Raw genomic sequence first — 19,631 nt, 5'->3', positions numbered from 1 at the left:
TCCTTCCTTTTTCTCGGTTTGTTTCCATTCTGTAATTAATACGTACACACAAAACTAACCAACTCACTAACAACAACAAAAACCATCAACAACAACAACTACGCAAATATTGTGTAATAACGTATTAAAATGCTGTGAAAAAAATCTAAAAAAAAAATGCGCACAACCCACTCACACTCCTTATCCTATAACTATGTTCCAAAAAACTACAACAACAACCAATCACCTTAATGTGTGTAACAAAAACCGCAAACAAAAATGTTCTCTTTTAATTAATCATACATTTCATATTCATTTTAACCGCAACTAACCTAAAAAATATTTGAAAATGCGCACAAACACAAAAAACACACTTAAATACAAAAAAAAAAAAAAAAAACACAATTTTTTGTTCCAAATAACCCCAAATCGTATAGTTAAAACGTGAATCGAGTACTGGTACAGCTTCCGCCTCTTCGCAGAGTTCACTCGAAGGTGATTATTCGACCCATACCGGTGCTGATGTGGCAGCCGGCGAGTCCGCCTCGGCCGTCGCCTATCTTGGCAAAGATCAGGTTAATTTCTTTCATTTTCAACAGTCAATTTCTATTCTCCTTTAATTTTATTATATAATTATTACTCGTATATGCAAATCATATAATATTTACCTCGTACGAAATCTTACGTAATTATTTACGCTTTCATTTCCACCATTATTTATCTAGTTTATTTTAATATGGTGTATTTTTTTTTAAACTCTGAGCTTTAAGTGTCTCTTGTCCTTACTCTTTTACGATTACTTTTGTCCTACAAAAGTACCTGTTTGTTGTTGTTCTTACTCCAAACAAAAAAAAATCTTGTCTTGTTTGCTGTTCCAACTGACGGTTGGGGTAAATTGTTAAACTGTCGAGATTTTTTGTTCTGGAAGGGGAAAGTTCTGTACCTACATACATATATTGAAGTCTACTTCACAGATGTAGAAAATCTGGAGCCGGATATAGCCGTTAACCCGATCCATGCCTTAGCCATTAAAGCCGAATGTTTAAGGATGTTATCCGAAACAAAGCACGATCTACCGGGAGTGTATCACCAGTCTTTGGCATATAGTAAATGCTTCGTAATATTTCTCTTCGATATGTGCGGCTCATTTCGTGATGTATGCACTCTATAATCGAGTAAATGCAAGAAGTTCGGGTCAGTGTCAAGAAGGATGGTTGTTACAGCGGTAAAAATCTACCGAGACTGTCCTTGACTAATAAAAATCCGTGTCCGTTCTAGTTACATGAGAACGGCCAGAAGAATGGTCTTTTGCAGTGCCAGCTTCCTTCAATTCCTTAGCGCAATCGATCGCCGATGTTTTGGCGTCTTCTTTGATACGGCGAGCTAGTTTTCTTTCAGCCTGGGTATGAAAATTTGTTAGCCCTTCCGCTAGCATCGTGTTTTCTTGAATTCAGCGATAATGTACTAACCGTAATATGTGGCAATTATGTTTATTTCACGAGTAATTTTGTTTTTTAGCAAAGATTTGGCTACCAAAGTTTGTAATTCTTGCGATGCTTGTTTGTTTCACCACTTTCCCTTCAAGAACTACAACCACACATATAATAATTTCTTATTAGAAAATGAAGTACTACCATAATACCTAATAGGTTAGGTTGCGACTGTTGGGCCAACAAAAATTTTTCAGTCTTTTCAAGACCTTTTGAGTAAAAAGGTTAGGTTAAGCTCGTAGGCCACGCATAAACCAGTTGGAATTCAGTTGCTAAGTCCCAGAGCCGTAGTCATCCTTTAGGATGTCTGCACTTGACGCGAATTTTTACAAACTCTGTTGCCTCACTATCAATACCTCATCCAGTGTATTATACCATGGGCACTCTACATGCTTACTTTAAAAAACATGCGTGTTTTGCTTCGTAAGACATTTCATCTCGCCCTGATCTGTCTGTCAGCCCTTTCGGTAATTTCATTGTATATCGTGTTTAGCGACTTCTGTATGTGCTATACTGGTTCGGTAGTCAGACGCGTGGCTCTTTAGCATTGTCATCGGTTATTTCCTATCCCAGTTTTTCAATTTGAGTTATGATCTGGAATACAGTTTATATGAAGCCGCTTTGCGATGATAATGACAATGCGTTGCGCGATTTTTGCTTTACTTGCTGCTGAGCTTTCGGAGTACATATTGATATGATATTTTTATGATATTTCCGGCGTTGTTAGTTATCCAAACCACTTTCCTGAACGCAAATATTTCCGCCCTGAAGCTACTGCAGTATTCTGAAAGCTTGAAGGGGTTTTGAAGCTCCATAACATAAGATCCCTCTCTTGTGACTCTTTCTTGCAAGTAAAACACTAAACTATTTTAGAGCTCTGTGGTAAGCCACTTTATATTTAAAACATCTCTTCTGTACAAATGTTTTTTGATTCATTGTAGGCTACTCATTCCAATAATAATTTACACACAACCAGCTTTTATATAAACCGAAAAAAAAAACTTTTTTTCAGCAAACAAAAATTTCACAAAATTTTTTTTCTAAGCTGATTTCATAACCATTGCCTTGTCTAATTTTATTTGACTCTCTTTTTGACCTCATTTAACGCAGTTAATATAAATATGTTTATGCTCAATGTGCTTTTGCTAATGCTTAACCCTTTTATTATAATTCGAAATCAATTTTTAAAGCAACAAGTTTTTGTAAGCGACAAGTTTTCAAACAAATTTTAAAGAAATTCAACTTTTTCCTTCAGAAAAAATCAAAAGTCATTTACGTAAACCTGGTTCAAAAAAAAACGTCGTGGAAAATGTATAAAAGTGTGAACTTACAGGGTTTGTCCGGAAAGTAATAGGACTGAGTCGATTTAAAAAAATTGTTTGAACCAATCGTTACAGTTCTATAAAAACTTTCAAAATAGGAGAAGGTTGCCGGCGGAACAACGCAGGTTTCTGAGCTCCAATATAAGGCAACTACACAATTTATTTGGGGTGGTGCGACAAACAGAAAATTTAATAATTTCAGAAAATAGGGATCTGTGTAGTCGTATTTTTATAGATTAGCACATCGCCGAATGAGACGAAATATCTTCACAAGTCTCTACTTAATCTTGACGTTAAGCTGTGAGTAATGTGCTTCTTGAATGAAATCTTTCCTGCGACTTTTTTAACGATGTTCAGTTGGGCCTTACAATATGCCTATTGTTTGCTCAATTGAAACCGCTTGTGTTTTGACTCCTTTTTGCCCTTTTTTGACGCCAAGTTTTAATAGTAATCAATCCTGAAGAGTGAAAGAAAGGTTATTTAAGGGAAAGCTTGATTGTGCTATGTTTGAAAATACCTGTGTATAATATATATATGTTTGTTTATGAGATATCTATATATTTCTACAAAAGTGTTAAATTTGTCATTTATGTCATTTTGTTCGAAGATCTGTCTATATGTTGCTAATTCTTTAAGCATATCGTTTGAAACCTGAAATTCATATAAATGTTGATTTTTGTTCCCATATTTTTGTTGTAATACATAATTACAACACTAAAGTTGTTCACATATACTTAATGCTCGTACATATGTATAAATATAGGAAAATTATACCATAGAACCAATTGTGCGGAATTTCTTTCGTTATATCAAGATACAAATCATATACATACATACTCACAAATATCCAGATACCGACACTTAAAATGCAAAATAAGTTTAAAGCCGAAGGAAAACCAAGAGAATAGAAACCACTCAAATTTGAAAAAAATTTCAGTTTAGTTTATAAATTGGTTATTATAGCTGACACTGATTTTTGATTTTTTTTGTGATGATACGCTGTTTTGCATTTTAGGTGACGTTATATAGCCAGGTACATATGTAAATAGTAGACACTTAAATGTTTCAGTAAGCCCATGCCCATAAGCTATATCTGTTATCGATCAATTACATATACATATAAAATCACTACATGCACATATATAATATATAAATATAAGGGTGAGCCAAAATAAATTAAAATCGTATTTATAGCATAAATGAAAATGTAATCAGAAAAAATAAATCTGAAAGGCAGAAATTTAAACTCGATTGTAAAAACATGTAAAAGGTGTTAAAAATTTGTTTTCTTTAAAAATAACATAACTTTTGGAACATTTAAAATAAATTTTCTTACAACTTGGGTTATTATAGAGCGCTAATTTTTGTAAACATCTATATCTAGATTTTTTTTTCGAAAATCTAAATACACACATGATTTGAAAAGTGAAAAAAAAATTGAAAATTGAAAAAAAAAATTTTATATCAGAATATTTTTATTCGAAAATTTCTGTATTTAAATGATTTGAAAAGTGAAAAACTAGTTGAAAAGTGAAAAAAAATTTGAAAATAAAAAAAGAAAAATATTTTCCTGCATATGACTTTATTTTAAACCATAAATTCGTTATTAATTATTTTTGCTCACCCTAATATTAACACATTAACATAATTACCATATACATATGTATATTCTTATACACCTAGTTATACACATGCATAACTGTTATCATAATCTATTATGTTTTAATTATTTGCTGTTTTTTATGTAAAGAAATTATAATTATTATTGGTAATACAGGGTGTTGCAACTTTACGTGTTTCAAACGGCGCTTAAAGGCAAATAAACAGTGATCCAATTAACTCGGGTGCGATAGCAGTTATTGTTATTTGCAAATCTAATTAAAGTTCCATTGTTCGAAAAATGCGTTAGGGTGCTCCAAAATATTTTTAAATTTTTTTTTCAAATCTTAATTTCTAAAAAGTTTTTATTTGATATAAGTGATGAGAAGTGAATGTGTGGAAAATTTCAGATCGATATCTCAAAAAGTTAATCTAGTCACTTTTTCGAATATATACAGACTGACAGATGGATATGATCAAATCGAGTAGGTGCGTGAACATGATCATATATATATATATACTAGAAAGTGTCTCCGGCATTTTCTACTGGATATTACACATTTATAATTGTATACAAATATAATTAAATGAAAGAAAAAACAATTTGAAGCACCCTAACGTTCAAAAATTTTGAAAGTTAAGTGTTATTAAATTTCTAAAATTAATTTTTTGCAGAAAAAGCTGTTATAAAAAGCGCGAAATGTAGTTGTTAGTAAATATTAAATTTTTGAACCGCCCTAAAGTACAAATATTTTAAAATTTATGCGTTATTAAATTTCAAAATTTAATTTTTTGCAGAAAAAGCTGTTATAAAAAGCGCGCCCACTACAGGGTATAAAAAATAAAAAAATTTGAAGAACCCTAATGGACAAATATCTTAAAAACTATGTGTTCTTAAATTTCAAAAATTTACAAAATTTTAATACTTTTATATTTAATTTAAAAGTTTTAATTTTTGGCATAAAACGCTGTTATAAAAAGCGCGACTAATTAACTCTAAAGTTCTTGTGCCGCGAATTTTATGTTGCACTGTAGACACTTTGGTTCATACAAACGCATACACATGAATATAATTGAATGTGTTGTGTTCTTCATTAATACATAAAAACTTATCATTACACGCATACACCTTTAAACAAAAGTATGCGTACACAAAACACAAATAACGGTTTAAAAAGACAGCAGTTCAAAGTAGAGCGCTTAGCAGAAAAAATTAAGAAAATTATTTTTACGCTTTTAAGCCAACCATAAGCTACTGCTTTCGTCAGCCGCCGCTGCTTTAAGCCTTTATTTTTATGCATACACCAAAACACGCCCATTTACCACACATATATATATACTTATAACTTAAAACTGTATGTGTGTGCATATAAAACTTATATTAAATAGCTATAAGCATGCAAACGCTTTGTCAGTAATAACTTAAGCTCAGCTTTGTCTAAATTTTGACATGCTTCAATTTCATTATTTGTCGTTGCACAAAACAAAAGTACTAAAACTAATAAATTTCCTTAATTTTTCTTGCACCAAAAGTCCGACGCCGAAAAGGAGGCCAAATTGAAGAAGAAACAACAAGAGAAGGAAGAAAAAGAACGCAAGGAACGTGAAAAGAAGGAGAAGGAGGCGCTAGAGAAGGCTGCCAAGGAGAAAGCCGCCAAGGAAAAAGCCGCTAAGGCTGCTGCTGGCGCCGCCGCTGCGGGCATTAACGGTGTGCACAACAAATTACATAAATATATTTATAGAGTTATAATTTTCTTTTGCTTGGATTGCAGGCAATGATGATTTGAATGATTCCAACAAGTCAGAGAAATCAGGCAAAGGACGTGTAAGTATGCAACCAGCAAACTAGGTGTCGCCATTATATTATAAAGGGTGATCCATTTCGAGGTTCCTTAGTATTTTAAAGAAAAAACAAAAACTTCAAATTTAATGAGGAATGTTTATTATCGTTAGAAGGATCATCCTCTGGCATTTAGTTTTTGAAGATTATGGTTTTCAAATGTTGTACACTCCTGCGTCTTAGTTGGTCCAACTGTTAAGTCCAAGTTTCGATGACTCGTTCCAGCATTTCGACTGGTAACTGGTGAGTGATAAGCGTGATGCTTTCTTCCAAGACCTGAATCAAAACGGGATTGTCCGCATAGACTTTCGACTTTACATATCTCTACAATAAAAAGTCGAATAGTATGATATCACACGATATTGGTGGCCAGTCGACCGGATCAAGACTTGAAATTATCTGCTCACCGAAGTGCTCTCTCAATAAATCCATTGATTGATGTGTGGGAAGTTGCATCGTCTTGTTGAAACCCAATGGCGCCGAGATCACGAGCTTCAACTTCAGGCATTGAATAGTCGGTTATCATGGCGTCGCCATTGACGGTTACGTTCTCACCGGCATCATTTTTCAAGTAATAAGGACTGATGATTCCATCGGCCCACAAACCATACCAAGCCGTAGTTTTTCTGAATGAAATGATTTTTCTTGAATCTTCATTAGCTTTCTTTTCGTTGCAAATACGGCAAATTGTGCTTATTTAAATACCCATTGAATCAGAAAAGGATCTCAGTGCTGAACAAAATTTGGCTTCAAAAAGGAGCCTCTTCTAAAAGCTTTTCAAGAGCCCGTAAAGCGAACGATGTCGCTTGGCAAGGTAGACCGGCTTCAGTTCTTGCACAAGCTCTATTTTGTACGTTTTAAATGTCAGATCTCGTCATAAAATGCATCAAGTCATTCCATACGTCAGTCCGAGTTGCTGTGAACGCCGAAGAACTCCGACTCTCCACACTCTTCGTGTACACCCTCAGCTACGGGTGTTACATTTTCTTCACTGTTTGCTGGACGTGGTCTATTCGGTCGAATATTATCCAATAATGAATGGTGGATCKCAAGATGAGTGTTGGCGTTCCGAATAGTATGCACAGTAGGCCTTTTGAGAACGTAAATTTTCATAATGAAGTTTAGCGATTTGTAAACGTTTTTCACGCATAAGTCTTTCCATGATGAAATGCCAAAAAATACTGAACGAAAATAACATGACAGCTGGACACGACTCATGCGTGATCTGTCAAAAAGGGCTTTCGAAAAAAGTACCTCTAATGGATCACCCGTTATATACCTCAAGTCTATATTGAATAGTGTTTAATATTATCCAAAGTTGATAATGACAAATGCCCCATCTACCCAAGTATACCTAACGCGTACGAAGTGCGTTTCTGCCGAAGTCATGTCCACATCCGATGTGTTGTTACTGTGTACAGCGCACAGCCTGCATATGACTGCATAGATGTCTCCAAGCTGTGTTTCCAATTCTTTGGATTTTTATTTGTAACGCATTGCCCCCTCCCCGTCCATATTTTGTACCTTTAAATTAAATAAAACTTTTAAGTTAAGAATTAGTATGTAGAATTTAGTGTATCCCTTATGTATGTAAATTGTATGTCTTGCTGTAGTGTACCCTTAAGTTTTACTTAAAGATTTATTTGATTAGTGTTACATTTTTATTTATTCCCCTTTTATTTTTTGTTTTCTTTCTTTTTTAAACTTTTATGCAATTGGAAATATTCATGAATCAACGCATGTGTTCAACTGAATTTGATATTTTTTGCGTAAAAAAAAATCGTGATTGGTGTAAATCGACACACAACAGGGTGGTGGTCTCTTCTCGTCCGGTCGCAAGAGCAAGAGCAGCTCGCCGACAAAGGAGCCGAAGGATAAAGATAAGTCCGGCAAGGCGAAGGATGGCAAGAGTGGTGAGTTGGTATACGCTGACTTGGAACTGGCTGCAGCCAAGAATCAAGCCAATGATGATAACAACCGTGCCTCACGTCAACCCGGCCACACTAGACCCTATGAGTACTCAGATGGTACTGGTGAAACTAGCCCTACACGCAAATCATACATTCCCGGTGGTTTCCGTTACGATCAGGATCCGCAAAGCGGTAGGCAAGCCGGTCAAGATGGTGATGGACAATTGTCGCCCACGGCTGCACAAAAGAAGACCGCAATTGCCTTCAATTATGCGCCTGGTCATGATGATACGTTGAAGAAGACCGCAGAGAAATTGAAGAGCGGTCAATTGTCGCCACGCACACGTGAAAAGATTAATAAGGGTCAGTTGTCGCCCACAACGCGCGCAAAACTACTTAAAGAAGGCAATCTGTCGCCGACCACACGTGCTAAATTGCAAGGTAGTGCCGTCGATGCGGCTGCCGCACCGCTAACTGATGCACAGAAACGTTCTTATTCACCTTCCAAAGGTCAGTCGGCCGGTTATACATCAGGTGCTCCGGGTAGTTATAAGCCATTAGTGGATCCCACAGCGGCATTCCTTGAATCGGAACGTTATAACAGAGATCCATCGGCTGGTGCCGGTGCTGCGGCTGGTAAAGCTGCTACTGATGGTAAGGGTGCTGCAGTTGCCGGCGCAGCTGGCGGCTCACCTACTGGTAAAGGCAGAGGTAGCACACCGGTTACGCCTACAAAAGTAGGCAGTGGTTTGGCTGCCGTCGCTGCGGCTGGTGGTGCTGCAGCAAAACCGAAGAAGAAGCGCGTCAAGATTATGGTAATCACATCCAAATTTGATCCCAACACCAAACGCATTGATGCTGAAAATGGCGTTATTGAACACTCCACGGGCATTCTTGATCCTGAGACTGGCTTGATTGATAGTAAATATGGTCAGCTTGATCCGAAAAATGGCACTTTATTGGCTTTGAATACGAAGACGGGCAAAAATGAAATTTATCAGGGTGATGTTGATCCCAAAACTGGCAATGTACACTTGGTGTCCGGTGTTGCTGATCCTAATACTGGTCGCTTAGACGAGAGTTTGGGACAAATCATTTGCGTAACACCACAAGATAATCCGGTTGTGGAACTGATTGTTATCACAAGCCGTATTGATCCCGTCACGGGTAAGGTTGATACAGTTAACGGTGAAGTGGAACGTTCGCTGGGCGTACTCAATGTGGATTCGGGTCTACTTGATACTAAATATGGCGAAATAAATACCAGAACGGGTGAGCTAAAAGCGATTGATCCTAAGACCGGCAAAATTGTTGTAACTAAAAATGTGAAAGTCGACCCATCAACTGGGCAGATAACGTTATTGGGCGTCACAGATCCGAAAACAGGTAAACTGGATAACACACAAGGACGCATTATTGAAGTCGGACAGCAAATTGATCCAATTGTGGAAGTTACCTCGCTGGCTGGCAAATATGATTCCAAAAAGAATATCATCGATCCAAAAACCGCACAAGTTGAAACATCAGGTGGCCAATTCGATCCAAAGGCGGGCAAAATCGATACGAAATATGGACAAATTGATTTGGTGAAGCATACAATTACATTCACTGATCCCAAATCGGGCAAAACCGTTACACGTGATATCAAAATTGATCCAGCAACTGGACAAATTGTGCTTAAGAACCAAATCAATCCGAAGAATAACAAACCCGATAAAGATTATGCACGCATTATATCGTTGCGTATTGTACAGCAACGTGTTGATCCCAAAACGAAAGCGCCCATTGCGCAAGTCAGCTCGGCGAAGGACAAAGAAATTATTGTCGATCCTAAATCGAATCAAATTTGGATGCCGACCGGTGCTAGCGATCCGAACACAAAAGAGTCACAATACATTTCCAGCAGCGTGGATCCGAAGACCGGCTATGTTATCACTATTTACGGTTATCTCGATCCGAAAACAAACGAAATCAAGAAACAAAATAAACTCGATCCCAACACCACCAAAATCGAACCATCCTCAGGCAAGATTTATACAGCCACCGGCGATGTTGACAAAACTACTGGCGAACCACTCTATGCCACCACCCAAGTTGATCCGGAATCCGGCGATGTGTATACCAAAGTCGGACGTGTTGATCCCAAAACTGGCAAAATTGTCATTGTACGCGTACTGCTCATCTCCAAGACGGATGAGCGTGGTCGCCCTGAAGAAATCGATCCAGCGACATGTGAAATCGATCCGGTCTCTGGTCGAATTCTCAAGTTCTTCAATAAAACTGTTTATGTTTATACTATGATTGATCCAGTAACAGGTGAAATTGTACAGGTTGATCCAAATGATCCACGCTTTGCGGGCGCACGCACTACCGTCACACAGACTATGACATTAACAGGCGAAATTGATCCAGTAACCGGACGTATAAAGAGCGAATACGGTGACATCGATCCAAATACAGGCGATATCGATCCAGCCACAGCAATACGTGATCCCGTCACAGGCAAACTAATTCTTAATTATGCACAAATCGATCCATCACATTTCGGCAAGGAAGCCCAGGTCAGCACTACCACCGAGACTGTACCAATTACGCGTGAGCAGTTCTTTGAGGGCGTCAAACATATGGGTAAGAATGCGCTGCGACGCGACTCCGAAGCCAGTTCGGACGATGATATGACACAGCAGTATGGCAGTGAGCATATCAAGGATATGGTGCTGAACAGTCCCAAAAATGCGGATGGTACAACAGTAACTACGACCACAACCAAACAAACGGGCAAATTCGGTACACCGACTGTGGTGAAAACGACCACCAAGCAAGTACTCACCAAGAACGATGACGGCGTGACGCACAATGTGGAGGAGGAGGTGCGCAATTTGGGTACCGGCGAGGTCACCTACTCAACGCAGGAACACAAGGTTAGCAAGTCATACTTTGAGTAAGGTTCTTACTATAGCTAGTTTAGCGCACGTCTGGTAGTTTCAAACCAATTGAAGTTTTTAGAGTTTTGCTTTGAATTTGTGTTGGAGTCGAATGTGTTTTTAGTAGCACCGTATTCGGTAAAAAGTTTCACTCTTTTGTGAAGTTCGAAATTATGATATTTTGAACTCATTTTCGTAAGTGATGAGTATCTGAATTTATTGGTTAGTATTTATAGGCAATCAATTACCTAGAACTTTTGATTTATACACATAATTTTTAACGGTATGCCCCCAAATTGGTTCGCCCACTTTGGTACAGCTTTCGTGAATGCTATTCCGAAGTTTATATGGAGTAAGTAATTTGTAGTCGAATATTTGTAGTAAAGTATTTAAGTTTGTACGAATGATGCATGAATTTAATGTTTATGAGTTTGTTGTTTAATGCCGATGAAATCATTTAATTACATATAAGAAACCCCCATTTAGAGTTTGAAAGATTCTCATACAGAGCTATGCATTTGTATCAACATTTCGCTGGGAACAAATCAAGTTACTAAAAAGTTTATCCTATATACTCATTTTGCACTCTTAGTTCAAGAAATATTCGAAGCAAAGGGTTAAGATCAAGTAGGTCTTTCATACCGCTACCTCATTTGCATACTGTAATAAAAGTAACTCGTTATGATTTAATACATTTGTGAAAAATTAATAATTTCATCAACTTTACTTACAGCATACACTTTGACAGAGCTTCTGAACTGTTCGCATATTTGAATATTGATTGACAGTAAAGACGCGAATATTGCAGATTACACTCTTACAATAATTCGGTTAGCCAGAATTACGAATTTCCGTTACGAATATTTTCGAATAGAACACATACATAACTGTTGTTCGGAATGAAATTTTTTGGTTATGGCGAATTACGAATTTTCGAAACTTAATAGAATGTTCGAAAACACGACGAAAGAAAGGTTCCAAATATTATGGATAATTTTCGGATAGAATACATAGCAGTTGTTCCTAATTAAATTTTTTTGGTTACACTGAATTACGAATTTCCGAATCTTAATAGAATGTTCGAAAAAACGACGACAGAAAAGTTCCAAATATTATGTATTGCGTTTTTACTATCATTAGGTTACCCGGTATTCCGAATTTCTGGTTAAAATGCATACTTCCGGGTATTAGATATAAGAATTGTTCGAAATTTAAGCGAAGGTTCGAAAATCGGTCGACAGAGTATTGCTGAACATCGTGGGTTTCATTTTTGCAATAATTTGGTTACGAGAAATTACAAGTTTCGGCGAAAAATTTATACAATTTTTTTTAATACCGAATTACGAATTTTCGAAATTGAATAGATTGCTCGAAAATCGAAGAATCGCTCGACAGAAAAGCGTCAAATATTATAGATTTCGTTTTAGCGATCATTTGGTTATCTGGTATTCCGAATTTCCGGTTCGAATGCATAATTTCGGGAATGATACTTAACAATGTTTCGAAGTTTAAGCGAAGGTTCGAAAATCGGTCGACAGAGTATTGCTGAACATCGTGGGTTTCATTTTTGCAATAATTTGGTTACGAGAAATTACGTGTTTCGGCGAAAAATTTATACTTTCGGATATAATTAAATGGAAATACAATTTTTTTTAATACCGAATCACGAATTTTCGAAATTGAATAAAATGCTCGAAAATCGAAGAATCGCTCGACAGAAAAGCGTCAAATATTATAGATTTCGTTTTAGCGATCATTTGGTTATCTGGTATTCCGAATTTCCAGTTCAAATGCATAATTTCGGGAATGATACTTAACAATGTTTCGAAGTTTAAGCGAATGTTCGAAAATCGGTCGACAGAGTATTGCTGAACGTCGTGGATTCCGTTGTTGCAATAATTTGGACATGTGGAATTACGAATCTACAGTAAATATTCATATTTTCGAATATAATTAAATCGAAATTAAAGTTTATGGTTACGCCGAATTACGAATTTCCGAAATTTAAAAGAATGTTTAAAAATCCATCGACAGAAAAGCGTAAATCTTATGGATTGCAATTATTTGGATATACGGTATAACAAGTTTTCATTAAATACGCCAATTTTCCGGTACTTTCCATAACAATTGTTCGAACATAAGTCTTTTCCTTTTAATATAATATATTAAAATTTTCTTTCAACTTTGTTCATGTTCTGAAACGGGTTTCTCATGTTTTAAAAAATCCATTTGCCTTCATAAATATCTGTTTTCTTGACATTCAACAATAATTTTCGAACATACGAATTTCGTATTTAGTTCTCCGATTATTGATATTTTGATGGTAGTGTTGAAAAATTTGAGAAAATCCCTAACCCAAAGTAAACAATTTTCAAAGTTTTTTGCTATAGAAATTTCTAAAATTTGTGGAAGGAAATTTCAAAATAGTATACCGTGCCCCCAAGAGCGAGTTAATCCTTCCAGGAAACTCTTCCTGCTCGTTCAGTTTATATTTTAGTCCAACACTGAGTGTAAATAATTTTTGGGTGGTGAATGTAAGCCCGTCTAATATAGATAATATCAGAGGACCAGGCTTTATTTTTCGTGTGTGGTGAATATAAGTTCATATAATATAAATAATATCGTGAAACCAGAATGCACGGATTTATAATCATGCAGATCCAGATCTTAAAGGCGAGTTAATCTTGTTAGGAACTCTTAACTCTTGTTCCTTGTTCAGTTTATATTTTAGTCCAACACTGAGTATGCATTATTTGTCTGTGGTGAATAAAAAGCAACCTAACATAAATAATGTCAGAGAATCAGGATCTGTGAGCAGTTATATAGCACCCCGCTTCGATACAGTTTGAAGCCGAGTCGTCAACCACACACTGAAAATAAAGCAGGTGCCATAGCAGATTTTTTTTCTTATTGTTTTTGAAACCCTGCTTTAAACCATTATGCTTTGCTAAATAGCGTTATTAAACTAAATTTTCATTATTAACCATTTACATTTACTTATGACATTTTTTGTTTTTGCAATCATTTCAACAACCTGGTTTGCTTTCATTTCCTTTGTTGTACACTTATGACGAAATAAACGAAAAAAAAAAAATTAAAAATTAACTAACCAGGCTGATGCCGATGTGAGCGGTGCTTATGTAACAGCCACCGCCGTAACCACGCGCACAGCCACAACCCACGAGGATCTGGGTAAGAAGGCCAAAACCGAACAACTCGAAGAGAAGACCGTAGCGACTACGCGCACGCATGATCCCAACAAGCAGGAACAGCGCGTCGTCACGCAGGAAGTAAAGACCACAGCCACAGTGACCAGCGGCGATCAGGTAAGCGACAAGCCACGAGCGAGTAACGAGGACAGTAACGAGAGCGCTTAGTAGTGCCGCAGGACTCGCAAGTTTTGTGGCGCGCTCAGCAACGTTGCATGTTTCCCACATTATTATTGCACGTTTTGTTTCTTTTTAATTTTCATAATTAATAATTTCATAATTAATTTAAAGCGTTTCTTTACTTTGCATTATATTTATTTCGTCTACTCTTACGTTGATTGATTGCCGTACTCGTTGATTGCATTTAACTGTACTGTTGTATGAAATGAAACTAATAAAATCGAACTGTGTTTGCAATGTGTTTGCCATATATAATTTGAACAAAAAAAAAAAAAAAAAAAAAAAAAAAAAAAAAAAAAAAAAAAAAAAAAAAAAAAAAAAAAAAAAAAAAAAAACAAAAAAAAAAAAAATCGAAAACGAAAAAACGCAATTAACACAAACTGTAGTTCCGAGACCGTGGAGACAGTATTTCATCGACTAGCTCTGGCGACTCGGGCACACCCATCGATGGCCCATACGACGGGTCCAGTGTGGTGCGTACCGCCTACGAAAAGGTTTGTCTCATCAAAAAATAACACACATACACACAAGAACACACATAAATCACATACGTGCCATTCACTTTCAACTTTTCTATTTATCATATGTATGTATGTATGTCTTAAGTATAGATGTAGTCTCCTCATGTATAATTTATCTAGTATCTGTAAGTGTACTCGCATATTGCACCAAGTCCCAGTCGTTCATTGTTCACACATCATCCACAGCAGCCACACTTTGTTTTGCCAGTTCTGGCGACAAAATTACTAATAGTTTTTTTTTTTGTCGTATTTACCGTTTTCAGGGACATGGTAGCTACGCCGCTGTACCCGGTCCACATGTTGAACAAACCCGCGTCATTTTAGGTGAGGACACACCTGGCTACTCCGGACACGGCGAAATCGTTTCAACACAAACGCTCAGCAGCAAAACGCGAACTGTCGAAACTATTACCGTAAGTTGGAACTCAAAACAAAACTAATTAGAGTTTCGTTATTGCCTTTACTAAGTTTATATGTACCTAAGGCATTATAGTTAGTTCTTTGAAAAAAACGTATTTCTAGCCATATTAGAGCAGAACAAAAGTCTTTGAGATGATAAACAGTGAAAGAAATTCCATGCCATTGAAAGTCATTGGAAATGAATGAAAAAAAAAATTACTAATTTATGGGCGATTTTAGTTTGAGAAGCGGTAGGGGCAAGTAAGAAAGCTAGATTGCGGTACAACCGAACGTTTTATACTCTACACGAATCAACTACTGGGAAATACCTTAAGGTCTAAAACTTCAACCAGACGATCGGAATCTAAGCAATTTCTTAACGGGATCTCCAATTAGAGCGCTACAAAAGTTTGGGATATCAGTGAAGTTCTTTATTCCTGTGAAAGTACCTTCGATGCCATTATGTATGGAACTCGATTTGTTTTGCATAGCCGGCACGGGCAAGTTTACAGAAGTCCAGACGCTTAACATAGTTTTCGACGGTTTTCAAACATAAATCGGCCGACACTGCTGCAATTTCACGTTCGATAGTTACGTACGAAGTTCATCAATCGTCACTGGCTTGTTGGCATAGACTTGACGTGGACCCACAGAAACTAGTCTAACGGCGTCAAATCGCACGACCAAGTCGGCCAATTGATTGGGCCTTTTCCTTAGATAACACGTTCACCAAACTTGATTTTCAATAAATCGATTATGACATTCGTTGTGTGGTATGTGGCGCCGTTCTGTTGGAATCACATATTGTCCAAGTTCATATCATCCAATTCGGGCTAAAAATATTCGATTATCTTTGAACGCTAGCGATTCCCATTCTTGATCATCACGGAAGAAGTACGGTAACTTACACTGCCGGACCATAAACCGCACCAAACCGTAATTATCTTCCAATGGTGACTTATGGAGTACGTCTGGACTGCTATCTGACCAATAGTGCATATTTTGTTAATTTATGAAGCCATTCAGCCAGATGAAAAGCTGTACCATTTTCAAGTTGTTGCTCAGCCCAATTCACGAACATACGACGATTGGTCCAGCGGCTTCAGCTTTTGCATCAATCTGATCTTGAAATAATGTAGGCCGAGATCTTTTCGCTTGAGAACGACATGTGATGTCGTCTGATTTGGGTCATTCTTAATTGATTCGCTAGCGGCAGCAATATTCTCGATACTTCTTTGTCTCACTGGCACGGGAACATTCTATACTTTGCCTGTAGATTGAAATTTTTCCTCTAGATGCTCAATTGTTGATCTGACAGGACGATTATGACGACCACAAATTGGACGTAGCGCTCATAAAGTTGGGGACACTGACTCTGAATTTCGGTAGTAAATTTTAATAATTTCGACTCGTTGTTGGATCGTATATCTTTCCATGTTGAAATGCCAAACCTTACTAAAGAAATATGTCAAAAGAGCGGGAAAAAATATGGTGTCGTTTGCTGTCCCATCGTTCGGTTTCGTTAAGGTACCTCACATACAATCACCAATCATATGGAGCAAAGTTAGTCATATGTACAAAAATCCTGGTACTAGTTATATGGTTATAGACATACCATTGTTAGAGAGGATTATCCCTGAATTTCAATAATATATGTATTTTACACATTAATCGATATTTCGATCAATAGTAGTCGAAAATATTTAATCGAGAATGTATTTCTTAAAAAGTAGCTAAAGATGCCTTGGGTATATTATTATAAAATTTAAAAAGAACCAACTGGTTCGTATATACATTTTAGTTTCAGCTTAAAACTGTATATTTTGTATATAACTGTGAAAATTTGTCTGCTTTAGCTAATTAAAATATCAAAAATATATTTAGTTGCATTATACGATTTAAGGTATATGTGTTTGTCAGTAGTTACATATTGTTTGTCCAAAATAGTGTAAAATATAAACGGCTTTTGGGGTTAGAGGTGATTTATCTAACTATTAGATAGTAATATGTTACTCTCCTCTGAAACATTGAGCCGCTAGAAGGTCGCGCCGTCTCAGGTGATTTTGTTTTTGCTAATATATGCAGTACCGATTTAGTTAAGGTCCGCTGCGATTTATGCTTCCTTGCTTGCGGACTCCAGTCAAGCGGTATCCTCACAACGCTGTCTGAAGTCTTACTTATAGAGTATGGTCTAAAATCGCCAGTTTCAGCACATAATTTGCTTTGGGTTTCTCGGTTTCTTATTCGATCATCTCCATAGCGCTTGATTGCTTGTAGTTTTGATCCAGTGTGTTCTGCAGTTACTTCGTATACACTTGCTGATTAAAGCTTGTATTCTGTGAGTGATGTAGTTCTGGACCATATTATGATTAGCTGGTGTGTGGCACTGAATATTCTGAGATTTGTGTTTCTGAAGGTTTTCAAATTTTAAACGCCGATCTACCGACCTTCTCTAGTTTAGGTCGACACCGAATTTTGCTTTCTTCGGATTCCAGTCAAAGGAGATCTTCAAACTGTTGGGAGTTTTCCTCAGAGTGCTTAATTTACTTCCATATATGTTTATCTTTTATTTTGGGCAGTTTGTTCTTAGGTACTTGTTTGAATAAAACCCTGGAATCTCTGAGTAATTAACTACTAGACCAGCCAGGTTTCGGTTCCATATATCAGCAGGGACCTCATGCATGTGTCGAATATTCCAAGTTTTTTGCTTAGAGAGATTTGCGTGTTCCAAACGCCGATTTTACTTTGTGCATTCTGCAGTTAGCACCCGAGCCTGTTGACGAAATCGATTTCTTGATTGTAAATCAAGAAATATTTCTCATAGGGGCTTTGTTATTGCGATGTTTATCAAGAAGCTGCTGAGAACTGTCGATATCGGTTGACTATAGCATACAGCTGCCATATAAACTGAAGTATCAACTTTAATTTTTTGTTTGACAAGCTTTTTTATTTGACAAGTTACCTTCAGGAAATTTAGCAAATATTATTGTCCAAGGCAATGCCGCTACATGCGAATATATTTTTCAGATCGGACAACTGTGGCATATAGGCATATAACTGTGATACAAACCATCTGATACAAGAGCTTGCGAGGATATCTTTTTATTTGCGAAGGAAATTTTAGTTGTTGAAGCAACCGAAGTTAAGGTTTCAAACTGTTTATGAAACTGTGGTCTCACGAGAGTTCAGTATATTTACTTAACCCAGTTACGCTGTTGTTTTAATTTTAATACCATATAAAATAATAAAAAATCTCTAAAATTCTTTGCTTCAAATATTAACTCTCCTCATATTTATACATATTTATTTTCAAATTTTCCCACAGTATAAAACCGAACGTGATGGCATTGTGGAAACACGTGTTGAACAGAAGATCACCATACAATCCGATGGCGATCCAATTGATCATGACAAGGCATTGGCTGAAGCAATTCAGGTGAGTTTTGAAATTCATTGCTTAGAAACTATAAATCACAACTTAATTGCAAACTTCTTTTTTTTTTCAAAATGAACAGGAGGCGACAGCTATGAATCCAGACATGACAGTGGAGAAGATTGAAATCCAACAACAAACGCAGTAAAACTATACTTCAGCTTCGCACACATCCAATAAACAGAGTATCAAATACAAATTAGTGACCGATCTACACATTATATATGTAAAAATATATGTACGTACATATTTAAACGATGTATTTTACATACCGTATGTGTATATACATACATATATGCTATAAACTCATCTTAAAAGCACCCGCACACATACCAAGTGAAAGAATAATGCAGAGAATGTAACAAAAATCAAGCCACCCTTTAAAACTTATAGTATACACACCCGTACACATATATACATAAAAAATAAGCGTTTAAAAAGAAGCAGCAGCGGAAATACTACTTTAAAGCACACAATAAGCAAATGAGAAAAGAAAGAAGTCTATTTTTTATTTACATTAATTTTATACAAAAATTTATATTTAAGCTGACAGCAAGTAAATTACAATTACCAATTACAAATACAATTACAATTAAAATGAAAATAAATAATTAATGCTATAAAAAGTAAAGAACGCAAAATTTCAACTAACAACTTAAGTTAAAATAAACGAAATGCTTTTATTATTATTATTATTATCTTTGTAATGTTGATTTTTATTATTATTATGTGTAATAAAATATAAATACAAACAAGCTGAAATTGTATATGCATTCATGTAAAAGCAGTAAAGTATTTTGTACAGCAGTGTGGCAAAAAAGTATA

At 36.3% G+C, this 19,631-nt stretch overlaps 1 protein-coding gene across 10 annotated transcripts in view; it reads left to right on the top strand.

Annotated features, from left to right (window-relative positions):
- LOC108968498 (protein 4.1 homolog) overlaps positions 1-19,262 on the top strand; it is a 91,260-nt gene extending 71,998 nt beyond the window's left edge. For 6 of the 10 annotated variants that reach the window (XM_018932566.1, XM_018932565.1, XM_018932563.1 and 3 more), the window contains 9 exons: positions 417-554; positions 5,924-6,098; positions 6,163-6,215; positions 8,041-11,061; positions 14,178-14,390; positions 14,840-14,947; positions 15,238-15,387; positions 18,699-18,809; positions 18,889-19,262. In XM_018932566.1, the coding sequence (XP_018788111.1) occupies positions 417-554; positions 5,924-6,098; positions 6,163-6,215; positions 8,041-11,061; positions 14,178-14,390; positions 14,840-14,947; positions 15,238-15,387; positions 18,699-18,809; positions 18,889-18,954 (4,035 nt within the window). In that variant the 3' untranslated portion in view covers positions 18,955-19,262. The remainder of the gene's footprint in view (positions 1-416; positions 555-5,923; positions 6,099-6,162; positions 6,216-8,040; positions 11,062-14,177; positions 14,391-14,839; positions 14,948-15,237; positions 15,388-18,698; positions 18,810-18,888) is intronic. The other 4 variants (XM_018932569.1, XM_018932571.1, XM_018932570.1 and 1 more) reach the window with 4 other exon arrangements.
- Positions 19,263-19,631: the final 369 nt, after the last annotated feature.

The sequence above is a fragment of the Bactrocera latifrons genome, unplaced genomic scaffold, assembly GCF_001853355.1.
Source record: "Bactrocera latifrons isolate USDA-ARS-PBARC rearing strain unplaced genomic scaffold, ASM185335v1 scaffold_219, whole genome shotgun sequence".
Classification (NCBI taxonomy): Eukaryota; Metazoa; Arthropoda; class Insecta; order Diptera; family Tephritidae; genus Bactrocera; species Bactrocera latifrons.
Note: the sequence above shows the minus strand (reverse complement) of the source record. Positions and strands in the feature narration are given on the sequence as shown.